The sequence below is a fragment of the Oreochromis niloticus genome, linkage group LG7, assembly GCF_001858045.2.
Source record: "Oreochromis niloticus isolate F11D_XX linkage group LG7, O_niloticus_UMD_NMBU, whole genome shotgun sequence".
Taxonomy (NCBI): domain Eukaryota; kingdom Metazoa; phylum Chordata; class Actinopteri; order Cichliformes; family Cichlidae; genus Oreochromis; species Oreochromis niloticus.
The window spans coordinates 40,322,587-40,337,260 of NC_031972.2; the positions used below are offsets into that span (position 1 = coordinate 40,322,587).

Below are 14,674 nucleotides of genomic sequence, written 5' to 3' on the forward strand. Positions count from 1 at the left end.
CAAGCACTACACCTCAGATCAACTCCAGGCCAGACTCTGCTTAATGTCTATACATTATGTTCATGTTCCTTATATAACTATAACTGGAATATTTTTCAATAAACAGGTAAAAGAAACAAAACTTGTATCAGTGTCCAAATAAATACGATCCTAACTGTATGGTAAAATTATCGTTGCTATTAGTGGTGCTACAGTCAATCAGCCATTTGACGGGGGTGGGAGTAAAGCAGTAGCAGGCAAGAGATTAATGCAATATTTTACAGGAAGCCAGTGAAGCTGTTGAAGAACAGCAGTAATATGTTCTATGGAAGGGTTCTAATAATGACACGAGCAGCTGCATTTTAGAGGAGTAGAAGATTACTATTATGTACGTGAAAATATGAAGACTGAGTGGTATTATTGATATGTGTATCAAAATTTAAGGAGCTATCAAAAAAAACACTAAGCCCTTAACCTGGGAGGGAGGAGGGATTTAGAAATTGCTTAGAATTCCTTAGTTTTTCAATGTAAATAATACAAACTTTAAAATGCAACACTTATTTCACCATCTCTTTCAGCCGTGATGCTTTGTGAAGACAAAAGTCTAAAATGACTTATTTTTGAAGATTCAGAGACCTACCCCTTGGTTGGCAGATTGATTGAAGTTCTTGGCCAGTGATCCAAACAAGACAACATTGACAGATGAGTTCTGAGATGAGCTGTTCGGCATGGAATCTTCTTCTGGAAAACATAATACGAATGTGTTAAAACTGGAAAGAATAAGGGAAAAGGTAAATTCAAGGTGCTGAGTTGCAGGGGCAGCAGTCTAAGTACAAAGCCAATAGCAAAGGTGACAGTAGTAGCACTGATCAACCTGTAAATACACAGCTTTGCTTTCTCGCTCTTCACCAAATTCATGTAGTTGCATCAATCCATTTTTCAATCTTCTGTTCCACTCTTCCTCTACACATGAACAGGAAGCTGAGATACTGTATGTGGACTCCTCCACCTGAGGCAGAAACTTCGAAACCCTAAGTGAGCAAATCCACTCTTTTCCAAATGAGAACACTGAATTCAGGCCCAATGAAAGATGAAGATGAATCAGCAATTAGAGGTATTTATAACCATGCATTTGTGGACATGGGTCTCATGGTAGAATTCCTTTGATTGTTTATGTTATGTACAGCAACTATAGCTATAGCTACACTATTAGGCTACTTGAATTACTAGTTATAGTTACATTGGGAAACTATTGTAATAGATGCCTAAAGAGGATATGCTCGTTCTCTTTGGTGTGTGCGATAATAAACTGAATTTCTTCATATGCTGAATCGACTGCTGCACAAAACAAGAAATCTGTTTAGTCATCTGTACTTAAACAGTGTCCTAATAATTATAAAATGAAAAAAATAAAATAAAACTCAAACACTTATATATAATGTGAAGTGCAAAAGTCTCTCTAAACTCAACCACCACATTATCATAAACACATGGAGGCTAATGGGAATCGTAAGTAAAGGCATGACAAAATATGTACGTATTGGAATTTATTGATGGACAGCTAATACTTGTTTAAACATTACCTTGGATGACCATCTTCAGGATAAAATTGTCATCGTTCAATGACACTAGCGGCCCCTTGTGAACCACTTTCCCCTGTAAATTGAAAAAAAAAAAAAAATACTGATGTGAAAATGAACTCAAAAGCATTTTGCTGTGACTGAAGTTCTGCAAAATTTCCTGTCAATATATCAAAGCCACATCAGAAAACCAAGCAGTGTTAATAAGACCTTAAGAAATGGGCCGGAGGACAAAAGGTGATTATGCTTATAACCCTGCTGCGCTCTAAATCATGAAAAGATGGAGACTGGAAGCTAGAAAGTGAGAAAAATGTACTCAGTGAACAACTTTGCATGACTCAAAACAGACTTGCTGCGCAGTAGGCTGCACAAAATATCTTTTAGTTCATCTGTGCTTAATTCTTTATTTTAAACATATAGTTAAATATACATGTTACCGTGATTTAGGTCTTAAATCAGTTTTTATACACAAGGGCATAAAGAAAGGTTTTTGTTTGGGGGGGGGGGGGTTCTTACAATTAATTCAAAACTGTGAACTTTTCACCTTATCTATATTCATTTCAGGTCTTATTTGCTTTAATTCTAATGATTCCAAATTATTGCTCATTATAGCTGGGTGCTGGCAGAGTGCTATATCAAAGCGTTTTAATTGCAAAATGCCTGGAAGAGAAATGTGTGCTAGGAAAATGTGAAAAAGCAACAGAGATGATTTCAGTCTTGACAGGATTGTCAAGAAAGGTCAATTCAAGAAACTAGGAAGCTTCATAAGGAGTGGACCGAGGCTGGTGTCAGTGCATCATGAACCACCACGTACAGAAAGGGGCTTCTTCAGGAAAGGAGCTACAACTGTTGCATTCCTAATATCAAGTATCTTTGTAGATTTTGTTTCTAAATCAAGGTCCTAGAGTCTGGGTGAAGATTGAAGATGTACAATTTACTTTTATCTGAAAAGACTTTGAACCTCTGAGCAACAGTCTATTTTTTCATCTTAGAGTCCAAGGTGTTTGAATTTCAGTGTCACAATTCCAGTCTGTGATGATTTGAGCTTTATAGAAATGCCAACTTCATTTTCCAGCAAGACTTGGTGCCTGCCCATAGTGCCAAAACTTCTACCAAATTTACCATGTTGTTACAGTGACTGGTCTGCCAGCTTGCATGACCTGAACCCCACAGGGCCTCTATGGAGTACTGTCAAGAGGAAGATGAGTAAATGCCAACTTCAAAATAAAGAAGAGCTAAAGGCCGTTATCGAAGCAACCTGGCCTTTAGTAACATCTCAGCTGTGCCACAAGGTCATGGCACACCACACTGAGGTAGTCATTTGTGGCAAAGGAGTCCCAACCAAGTAGCAAGTATATAAATGAACATACAGACAGAGTTTTAGGGCCGCAATTTAAAAAACATGTAATTGATCATTTTGAGATTAAAGTCGAAATGCTATTGAGAAAAAAGACAAAATGTAGAGATTACAGCTGTTGTTCCAACATAAGCCACTACGGTTACCATAATCTCTGAGTTAATCTTACTTCAGAACCAGTTTTAGTAACAAGGAAGGAAATGATTTCTCTTTTAGCACACAAACATATTGTGGTGATCAATATATGGACGTTGAAAAGATGGTTCAGAAAGCTGCGCCTGGTCAGATGGAAAAACAAAACAAAACACAAAATTAGAAGAGTGAATTTGTCCAAAATGAAATGGCTGGCAGTGGACAGATGCGAGGTTATCAATAGTTACACCTTGTGCAATAAAGAATATGTATGTTGTATCACAAGACGACTGGTCATTTTGTTTCACTAACTCATCTACACAAGGCATTTTGTAGAGGCTATAGTGCCCCTGGCAGTCTTGAAGCAACAACAGTAATCTATGCATTTCGACTTTTTTTAATATAGCATTTTTTCTTGAAATAGCATTACAACTTTACAACTCAACTTTAACAACTAAACTGAATTTATTCTCAAAATGATCAATAATATTTTTTTCTTAAAGTGCCCCTACTACTCCTTTGTAGAAATTTGACATTTCTATATTGTAATCCTTTTCTGATTTATATTAGGAAATATTCTAATAATCTGAGATACTTGATTTTTGATTTTCATGAGCCACAATGATAAAAATTTAAATAGATATACAACACAGATATATGAATAAACTCAGATGCAACTTCCAGGTCAAGTCTATTAGTTACATTAATACACTTTCCAGAGCTAGGACTATACATGCTTTGCGCACAATCGACCCCAACTCCTTTATGTAATCTTTAAGATTGTAGGTTTTTATGCTGAGTGAGTCTGGGTGGTTGTAGGTATGGAGGCAGAGCAGGTCATCTGCTACTTGGAAGGTTGGTGGTTAAATCCCTGCTCCAGTCTGCATGCCTTAGGCAAGATACTAACTGGATGCATCCATCAGAGTATGAATGTTAAACAGAATGCAATGTGATGTAGAAAAAAGGTGCATGTGAGAATGAGAGATGCTCAGGTAGAGTAGAAAAGTGGTATATAAGAACCAGTCCATTTACCATCATTACACAATGTTCATTCTGCTAAAGCAGTACAAAGCCATTATTGCTTGGGACACACAGATCTTATTTGTGTACACACAAACACACACACACACGTTCATGGGCACTTTATACATTTTGTTTTTGGGCTTGCTGTAACAGACCTTGACTATTTTGTCTGTGACATCTGTGCTGGTGGTGATGAGAGAGATGGGAATCCTGGTCAGATGTGCTGGTATCTGAGGCCCCGTACCCTCCAACAGCACATGGACAGGCATGACATCAAGGTGAGACCTGAGAGGCTGAGATAGAAAAAAAAAATAAAATAAAAAAGGACAAGTTCAGTATAATTCCAGTCTGCTACCAATCCAGTTGACAAAAGTGAATGTCAGCAGCTTCAGACCTGAATGTGTCATCTGCCCAAGAGCAAAGAACCCACAGCAGCTGACAGACACTGATCCACTGTGTGAGCGGTTTGTTTAAAGTCTGGTTACCCTCCTCTACCACAGACAACTTATTACCTGAACATACCTGTGACAGGTACCACCAGATCCATGTCAACAGTACAGCAGAAGGATTCAAATCTGTTAGGCATTTCAGAGAAAAACTTGGGAAAAGTATTGGCCCTGTTCATAGCAGGTAACATGTTGCTTCATGTCAGAGCTGGTTAGTTTTATCTCAGGCACATTTGACTGGCGAGTCCCTTGGTGGTACCCTCACCAAGAGAGGACAGCAAAGCAGGAACAGCCTGCGAGGCAGACGAGCTGTTCAGCAGAGCGTGTGCTCAACTGCTCAGTCAGGTGGAAACTCGGCAAGGGCAAAAAAAAAAAAACAACATCAAATAAAACTCTCTGATTTAAACCCAAGGGGTGGAGCTTGAGGCCTGAATTAGTGCGGCATGAGTGATTTATTCATGAGTTCAGAGCCGCTCTGTGTTCACAGGCTCACCTACACCTGTAGGTTCATCAGCCTGGACTGTGCCACGGCTACTCATCTGGCAGCTCAGTTCAAACACCAAAAAATAGTCCATATTTTTTATTTAACTGGTTAATGCTGCACACCACTACAAATCATGTAAAAATATCAAAGACTAAACTGCGCACTCTTCTTTATGGTGTACGCGAGGTTTACACGCAAACTCTGGTATACAAATAGGGAATTTTAGAAGTCAAAATGGGTTGAGTTCATAAATGCATTTACTTGTTCCGTTTCATATACATTTACCAGCAGCGTCAGGCATCATTTACTCCAAGAAGGAGAAGGTAAGTACAGTAAGCAGGGATTTCTATTTAGCAACTAAGAAATCTCCAAAACATAAACCTAACCTTGTCCTTCACACAACCTTTACACCAAAAACCAGAACCATTAAAGAAATAATTTTAAAACATTGGCATATCCCTCAAAATGACCCAAACTTATTAGATACCTTTAAAGAACCACCAATGATAACCTACAGGAGAGGAAGGAATATTAAAGATAGGCTTGTTAGAGCTTGCCAGGACCCGAATACTCCAGTTAAAACCCTGATAAGCCATAACCTACAAGGTAATTTCAAGTGTGGGGCATGCATTAATTGTCAATACACCAAAAATGTTAAATCATTCAAAGACCCTATAGGTGACAAAACCATTGCCATAAAGGGCTTTATCACATGCAGAACTAAAAATGTAATCTACATGATACAGTGCCCATGCAATAAAATACATGTAGGAGAAACATCCCGCCCCCTGAAAGATCGAATTAATGAACACAGAAGTTCGATCAAGAGGAATGATCTAACCAGCCCTGTTACAAGACACTTCAATGATAAACATCCAAATTCACCATTATTTTTCTAGGCATTGAAGCCAATAAACTAAACCAAAGAGGTGGTAATATTAATTTTATCTGGAAAAAAAGAAAAGCATTTTGGATATTCTGCTTTAAGAGTCTGAGGTATCACCCCAGAGGTATCAATGAGGATTTTTCTATCAATGAGTTTTTGTGAACTGAACCTTTTTTATTTTTTATGTTTTTATTCTAATTTTATCACATCTCATCTTAAGTCAACACTTTAAGTCTACATTTTAGAGATTTTACATTTTAGAGACATAAATTAGGACCTTTTAACAAATGTGTTCACATGTGATGATGTCCTCTTGTTTGTTAATTCAACTGCGTATGTCAGGGGTCCCCAATCCCAGTCCATGAGGGCCAGTGTCCCTGCAGGTTTAAGATGTGTCCTTGATCCATCACAGCTGATTTAAATGGATAAATGACCTTCTCGACATCCTTGAAGTTCTCCAGAGGCCTGATAATGAACTAATCATGTGATTCAGGTGTGCTGACCCAGGGTGAGATCTAAAACCTGCAGGGACACCGGCCCTCGTGGACTGGGATTGGGGACCCCTGGCGTATGTATTTTGCAGATGTGTTATTTTGAGACAGGTGGGGATTATGTCTCCTCCCCCCGTCCTCATCATTAATGATCTAGTCCAGTATTTACTTGGGCGTGACTTAACCAATTAACCAATACCTACCTGTTATATGTCAGCTGACCTATCTATGAAGTTTTGATTGGTTAATTTGAATTTTTTTCTGTTTTCTGTCTTGTACTTAAGCAATTTTTTACAATGTTTTACTATGACCCTGATGAAGGCCACAAGCCAAAACGCGTTGGTCAATTATTGAAGTTGTTCAGCTTCCCTTAAGTGTTGCTGGAGTTCCTGCATTGTGAAGGCATCATTTACTCCCATTGGTAGTTGTTTTATCCTTTGCCACAAAGCTGAGCAAACTTTCAGCCAGGACCCGTCCAGTCTCATGAGCTATATATTAATGAGACAAGGAGTGGCAGCTGTGCTGGCAGATTTTCAGCTACTTTTAAATGGTAAAATTTATGAGGGGGTTGTTATTGTTATTTGGGTTACTTATTTAGCACTTTCACCTAGAAAAAAAAATCTGATTGTCCTAAATCTTAGCCTGACAAATAACCTTCATACAACAGACTTAAAAACAAATAACCTCCACAGTAGTAATTAAAAACTAAAACTAACACTGAAACAAATAAAAGCCAAACATTTTTCAAACCATAAAACTAAACAAATGAGTAAAGTTACTCTGGAAACTAAGTGAACCCAAACTGGATTGAAAATAACATTTTAAGACAAAATAAAGCCTATTAACAAATGCAGCATCACCTCTAAAAAGAACAATAAAAGTCAAGAGGAGAATTTACTAATAGTGATTACTGCCTTTACTTTTCTACATAAACAAAATGTTATGCATTTAAATAGTTGGTTGTTTTTATTTCCTACAAATGAAAGAACAGGCCTGCAGTTTTGTGACGAGTTCATTATGACAGCTGTATACAGCTAGTCTTGTTAGTCATCCTCAGTCTGCTCTGACAGGAGGAGTATTCACCGACAAAGAAGCAACACAGAGCCCACCAGCCGGCTGCCAACAGTCAGCTGCACCGGGACAACAGCTGATCCCTGCCAAATGTAGGAATGGCCATCCCATCTAGACGACAGCCTTCCTATTGCTCAGAGCATCACTGAAAACTCCCAAACATGAACCACCTAATACCAGCTCACCGCTGAACAATAAACAGAGTGTGGCAGAAGTGCATTGAAGACATGACTGCTGGGGTGGGAGGATGCTCAGTATTCACACAGTAAAATATAGGTACTGACTGACCCCCCTCATAAGCCATTGTGATTTACTGAAGTATGACTGAGCCAAACACTGTATCCTATAGGGGCTTTTATCAAGTTAGAGGAGCCGTTTTTGAGTGCTGAGCACATGAAGTGTGTTGAGAACAATAGTGCTGAAAGAACACAGTTTATAAAAATCACTTAAAACTACACTACAGTAGTGAGTCACGGGCTCCCTGTGGACATGCAGGGAAAGACTGGACGCATCCACTCCTGCCATCTCAGATAAAGATTCTTTTCCACAAGCAAAAACTAAATTAATTAAATAAAAAATAACAAAGACAATCATTTTTCACTACACATTGTATAACCTGATACCAGACACTGAATTCCTGACTTGCTCGAGTTATTATTTTTAAATTGACAATGAATCAAATGGCCACTCATCTAAAAAAAATTAAAAGAATTTGATTCTTTAGTTCCCTGAGCTTTATGAAGCTTTTTAAGTCCCTTTTAGCTCAATTTTTCGGATATAGCGATATCTGTCTCACAAAAGCTACGATGGAACTAAAATGATCTATTCAAGAACAAACAGCATTCTGATGATTAAAGTCAATCATCTAGCAGCTCTATTCAGTATTTTAAAACTAGACTTAAAACGTATTTTTATTCATTGGCATTTGAGTCTGTCTGATTTGCCTTTATCAGTTTAGCACCTACTACAATGTATTTGACTTCTTTCTTATCAATTCCCTTATTTATTTTTATTTATTCTGTCTTTTTTTTAAACAAATTTGAGCATCTGTGTATAGAAATGAATACTATATTAAAAATACCAAGCCTCAGCTTTAATTTATGTAGGTTTAAATCACTATTTAAAGAGCAGTGTGGCTCATCCAAACCATTTTGAAACAGACACACTCACTGCATGCACAGGTTATTGAGCTGGTAAAGCATGAGACAGGTCAATGATATCAAGGTCTATAGACAGAAGTATTTCTGGATGGAGGCTAGCAGGTTCGAAAACAGCAGACCAACCTAAGCTTAGGTGGCTATACAAGGGTATCTAAAAATCTCAACAATATGATTTACAATATAGAGAAGCCCTTTTAATTCATTTCCTATTAAACATATACAGTGATACTGTATATATAGCAAAATAATGTTGGAAAGCTATGTGCTGGGAGCATATAGACACTGCAGCAGTAGAAGCAGTTTTCCTTTCCTCTTTTTTAAAGAAAAACACAGTCACACAGTCACACTACGTTGTCTTTTTAGAAAGATCATCAGCTGTTAAGAAGTTTAAACTGTACTTAAACTAACAATGATTCTGTTAATGTTATCTTCATTTCACTTTTCTCATATCTTCTTGGGCCTGCTCCATATGTCTGTGGGGGAGACAAGCTTATTATACAGAGGAAGCCAAAGCCAAAATGCCCTGAACTATACATACACTAATTAACTTGACAAAGTCCCTAAAATTTTATATACACGTAGTTTTTAGTTTTGTTGGTTTTAATACTTAAAATTGTTAATTTCTTCACTTTCATCAAGCTGCAGCCACATGAAAGTAAAATGTCCTCACTGTCTCATAAGCATGCCCAGCAGGAGGTCACCAGACACACACCAGGCAAACTACGGCACAGCGAGTGATCACCACTTAAAAAGCCTGGGGAACTTGACTTTTCCTCCCTTCAGGTGGGTGAAAAAGGATGAGTGAGCTCTTTTTCTCTTTCACAAAGATTTAGTGATAACATCAGATGAAATGTGAACAGTTATTTATTGTTTGCTACAAATTTAGATTCACTGTGGTAAAGAGGGTCACATATATGTGCAAGTTCATATGGGCGCACTCGTGCTTTTGTAAATGAATTATCAAATGATCAAAGTTTCTTCTTTGAGAATGTCTTATTAGTAGGGACTACCACTGACTACTAAACTGCCTAGTCACTATTCAGTTTACTCTCTGGTGGTTGCAATGAAGAAAAGCGAGCATGTTATTATTCTGAAGCTTGCCCTGTGCTTTATGAAAAATATTATTCTGCTGAAAACATGACATTTTGATGGTGTAGATGTTAATGAAAATTCAATATCTAACCTAAAGGCCTACATCAGTGACTCAGAGTTTAAGGCACTTACAATGTAAGCATTGTCTGTTAATAGCCACCACCTGCTTCTGTAAAAGTAATCAACTTCAAATTTTCTGCAATGTGAAACTTCTGTCAAAAGGAGTCAAATCCGATAGATGGCTGAAGTTAGGAAGATGCTGCCTGCCACACACCTGGTGGAATTTTTGTAAGCGACAGTGCATTAGTTAATAAAATGCTAATAACAGAAACAGCCCGTATCCTGGAGAAGAGAAATGTCTTCCAACTGAACAGTCATTTGTCATAAGTCAATACAACAGTAACACACCACTCAAAACACAGTAAAACAAGTGCATCTTAAAGTGTCCATAAAACACTACATGTATTAAGGCTAATTTACACTGAACCCCTACTCTAAAAATACTCTCATCAATTTAACACTGTCAATGAAGCTAGGATTAAAAAAAGGGTTAAATGTAACATTTTTAGAGCATCTGTAGCACCATTTTGTGCCAGTACTGAATGTGACATCACTCGGTTGGTTGTTTACTGCTAATATACTTAGTTTATCTGAACTAACTTGTGACAGAACAATCAACTCAGTAAAAAAGACAGAAAACAACCCCAAAAAATTAACCCCCCAAAAAGGGGGACAGTATTGAACTTCATCTTGTGGGTCCTGTGAACCACTAGCGTGCAACTGACTCAAACAGCTCTCGCCCACAGTCCTTACTTATAAAGTCTATAAACAAATATGTACAATACAAACAAACCCAAGTATTGTGGCTAACAGGTGGATTCTCCCCTTTCAATGCAGCTAGCCAACAATGAAGAACGTCTGTGAAGGTTCTCAGTCATCCAGGTCATCGTAGTCAAAGGAGTTTGCAAAGAAAGGCGTCTGGACTTCTTTAAGTTGCTTGAAGACGTTTCACCTCTCATCCGAGAAGCTTCTTCAGTTCTAAGGTCAAATGGCCGAGAGTCCCAGATTTAAACCCAGTGGGAGTATCCCCCCAAGGAGGGACAAAGGACCCCCTGGTGATCCTCTAATCACATGCGCCAAGGTGTGAAAGCGGGTGTGGGACCTAATCAGCCAGGGTTTCGGGTGAGCCCTCTCGGCCATTTGACCTTAGAACTGAAGAAGCTTCTCGGATGAGAGGTGAAACGTCTTCAAGCAACTTAAAGAAGTCCAGACGCCTTTCTTTGCAAACTCCTTTGACAACAATGAAGAACCACTTACTGCTAAAGAGACAGAATAAGCAGACAGTTTATTCTTGGTTTTTAATTTAACAGTCATCGCTGCTGCCACGAACAGCAGAAAAGGTAACCTCTTAAGAAAGCTTCTTAGTTAGAGCTTCCTTGTTTTCCACCGAGTCATCAGTTCTGGCACAAGTTAGTAGTGTTACTTTTGACAGCTAATTTTAATTTAGTTTTAATGACAGTCTTTTGACTAAAGTGTCATTTAGTTTTAGTCATAATTTAACCATCTAAATCCTTTTAGTATTTGTTGACTAAATATCATAAAGCTACAGTAGTTGATCTTGTTAGCTAAAATATAGAGTCTATTGTGTCTTTACCAGTGAGAGTTGCTCCAAAAGGTTTAAAAAGTGTCATATTTTCTTTTTGTTTTGTTTTTTTAAACACCAAATATGAATTGTGTACATATGTTGACTCTTCTCTTCCTCCCAAGCATTCAAATTTTGTCACGTTTTCATGACAAACAAGGAGCATAGGAGCATAGGGACACCCCCCTCCCCCCTCCTCCTTTTTTTGAGGAAAACTATGACAGAAATTATTGGTCAGCGGAAATAACACTGCTAATTGGCTGCAACACTGCTACATTAGCTAATGTAAATTCTGTTAGCAGCAACCAACCAACCTAGTGACACTAGATTCTGTACTGTCAAAAGATGGTGTGCTACTTGTGCTAAAAACCTTAAACACTTATTTCCTAAATACAACTTTATGAAGAGTGGTAAATCTATGACAGTGTAAGATGTTAAATAATTCATTTAGTGTTTCATGTCCACTTTAAAGTATCATTAGCACTTATTACTACCCACTATCATCCCTGCAAATTCACTTGTCATATTCCATGCCACAGTTCCTAGCTAATTAGGAGCAACAACGAATGTGAACAGTGAAAACATAGTCAGCTTTCCTCTCTACAAGAAACAAATGCAATTTTTGCACCTTTACTTCAAGAATGCCAGTACACACAGGCTATTTTTAAATATGCATGATGATACCCATTGAGAGGAGCACATCATTTTCAAAAATATATAATTCACTTAAATTATGGCTAATGGTCAATCTTTGGTTTATGTCAGTGTTTCATTTTTCGCTGGGCGAAATCAGTTTGCCTGAGCTTAAAGTTAAGATTCATAACTGAGTAGTTTTATTTAATTTTTATGTCTCAGTGGAGTATATCAGTATATTGTGGAGTATTCAGTATATTTGCAAATTAATCCTTTGGAAAAGACCAAATTATATCTTTTTAATATTTACTCAACTTTATTATTAATACCTACTGTTTAATGTAAGTTTTGAGAGTCTAGGAATAATAGTATAAGATATAAAGTAATTACAACATTTCATCTGTTTTTCAATACACAGTGTGAGCTATGTATACAGGTCAAATGTTTTATTGAGAGAGATGAAGTTTATCCTTAATGCTTACCTGTATGAAATTTGTTAGACACTATGAAGCAGATCATTGATGATATAAAAGAGCATATAATTCTATGGATGTTAGAAGGCAAATAATAATGGTCATGAATAAGACTAAGAATAAAGGTGGAGAGGTGTCCGTTAGCTCTAAAGGCATGAATAATAGAATGCTGGGCAGCACCGCTACATTTATAAGTTTATAATTACATGTATGTTACACAAATATATATGTTACTTGAAATAAATATTGATTATTCAATATTTATTTCAGTATAGTGGCATAAAGTTCAATACCATCTTCTAAGATCACACCAATGTAAATAATGAGTCTTTACTGAACTCTTTCCCAATAATTTCACATGGATGGCTGTTTTATAGCCAAGCATTTTGCCAAAGTAATTACAAACACTTTCCTAAATAATCAGTTTTTTAAAGAAATCTAGTGATTAGGCGTATGACAAGCACTTTCAATTGTAAGTATTGATCACAATGAAATTAAGGGGGTGGCAGTAAAAACACACTGTGAGCTGAGCAGAGCTGTGACGTCATCAAATACTCCGCTCTTCCAATTGTAATGTTTGTGTAGAGTCCTCGGAAGTCTGGACTTCCAAGTAAACTTACCAAGTACAAACTTGCGTACTTGGGTATTCCAAACGGACTGTTGTACTGTAATATTATCTTCCGTTCAACTAATGTCACAGGGAATTAAATTGTTAACGAGGTCGTTAGCTAGCAAACTTAAGCAAACACCACCACAAAGACTAGCAGCTTTGCTAGCATCCAGTTTAACGTGAACCCATAATCAGTTTAGCACGAACTCATAACCCATTTAGCACTTCTTTAAGGAAAATTACATACTTCTCATTGACCCTGCAACCTGATGGATTATGGTAGAAAACAAGGAAAAGCGAGAAATACGTTCTGTTTTTCAAATAATCCCTAACCAAACTCCACTCAGAAATGCTTCAATTTAAATTCTGTTGATCTGGACAACAACGCAATGAAACAGAAGATACTATACATATGTTTTTTTATAAATATATAGCTCGTACTGGGAATTTCGGATAATATTCGACACATAATGCTGCACGTTTATGGCTTAAACGTTGGGAAGTTGTGGACACACGGAAGACAACGAGGATCTATATAGACTTGCTTTTCTTTACGTAAATAATACAACTGCCAATTTAGATGTCGATCGAACTCCAGAATGCAGTGTGCTTGTTATTGAAACATCTGGGAATGTGTTGTGTATGATGTACGTATTTACAATTGAGTAAGAAACTAAAACGCTATGAAAACTCTACACACGCCTTTTCCTAAGTACAACGACGTCAAACGCCCACTGAACAAACTATCTGCAAACTAATTAAAGTTAGTAAAAGAAAATCCGAAAGCGAATCTTAAGCAGTCATTATAATAAAAGAGCATACTACACGCTGTCAATAAACGTGAAAAACTTACCACAGCAGTTTTCCCTCGCTTGCTTTCGAATTGACAGGCTGATTCTGTTATGCGCATGCGTAGAAAATAACCCAGGCCACTGCATAAAAACGATCAAAGACGTAATAATTGAACCGTAACAGAAAATGTTGCTTGAAAAACTAAGAAAAAATCGAAGTCAGCTTTGAAATGCAAATAGAAAAACCTTTTTTTTTAAGCTATTGTTTAATCATTTTAAACTGCGTTTCAATTCCTGATAGTTAAAATACAAGCTGCTTTCAACACTCAAATTTAAAATTAACAATTCAAATTACACTTCATTCTAATTTAAACATATCACAATCAAATATTTTCATTTTAAGTGAAAATTAAGGGATATCAATAAGAAAAGGCAGGGATAAGTGAAGTGGAAGTTATAAAAGTAAGTTAAGCATTTGATTTTCCACCATCACACTCAAGTCACCTTCTCCACACTCCACATTCTGCAGTTTCCATTCTACAACTTTTTTGTGTTTTGGCTTGGTCCTGTAGTACTATGTAAGTTTGACATTTCTAGGGTATCTTTCCGATACATCCCAAAGTTAACATCCAGGTTTCTCCTGCATGTTTACATGAAAGGAGTGGTCTTGGGTTTAAGTGATGCCACAAAACATAAAAGTTGGAAATGCAAAGTGAGCTCTATGGGTTATTGGTGCAAGAAGTAGGATAGAAGTATACCTCAAAAGATAGAGAGGGAGGTATAAGAACTGCAATAAGCTGTGAAATAGAAGATTTGTCTCCTGA

The 14,674-nt window shown here is 37.2% G+C and overlaps 1 protein-coding gene across 1 annotated transcript in view; it reads right to left on the reverse strand.

Annotated features, from left to right (window-relative positions):
• Nucleotides 1–13,981, reverse strand: part of pot1 (protection of telomeres 1 homolog) — a 52,249-nt gene extending 38,268 nt beyond the window's left edge. Inside the window, exons 1-4 of the mRNA XM_005454213.4 lie at nucleotides 13,913–13,981; nucleotides 4,227–4,364; nucleotides 1,563–1,635; nucleotides 620–720 (exon numbers count right to left, since the gene is read on the reverse strand). Coding sequence (XP_005454270.2) covers nucleotides 620–720; nucleotides 1,563–1,635; nucleotides 4,227–4,364; nucleotides 13,913–13,969 — 369 coding nt within the window. The 5' untranslated portion in view covers nucleotides 13,970–13,981. The remainder of the gene's footprint in view (nucleotides 1–619; nucleotides 721–1,562; nucleotides 1,636–4,226; nucleotides 4,365–13,912) is intronic.
• Nucleotides 13,982–14,674: the final 693 nt, after the last annotated feature.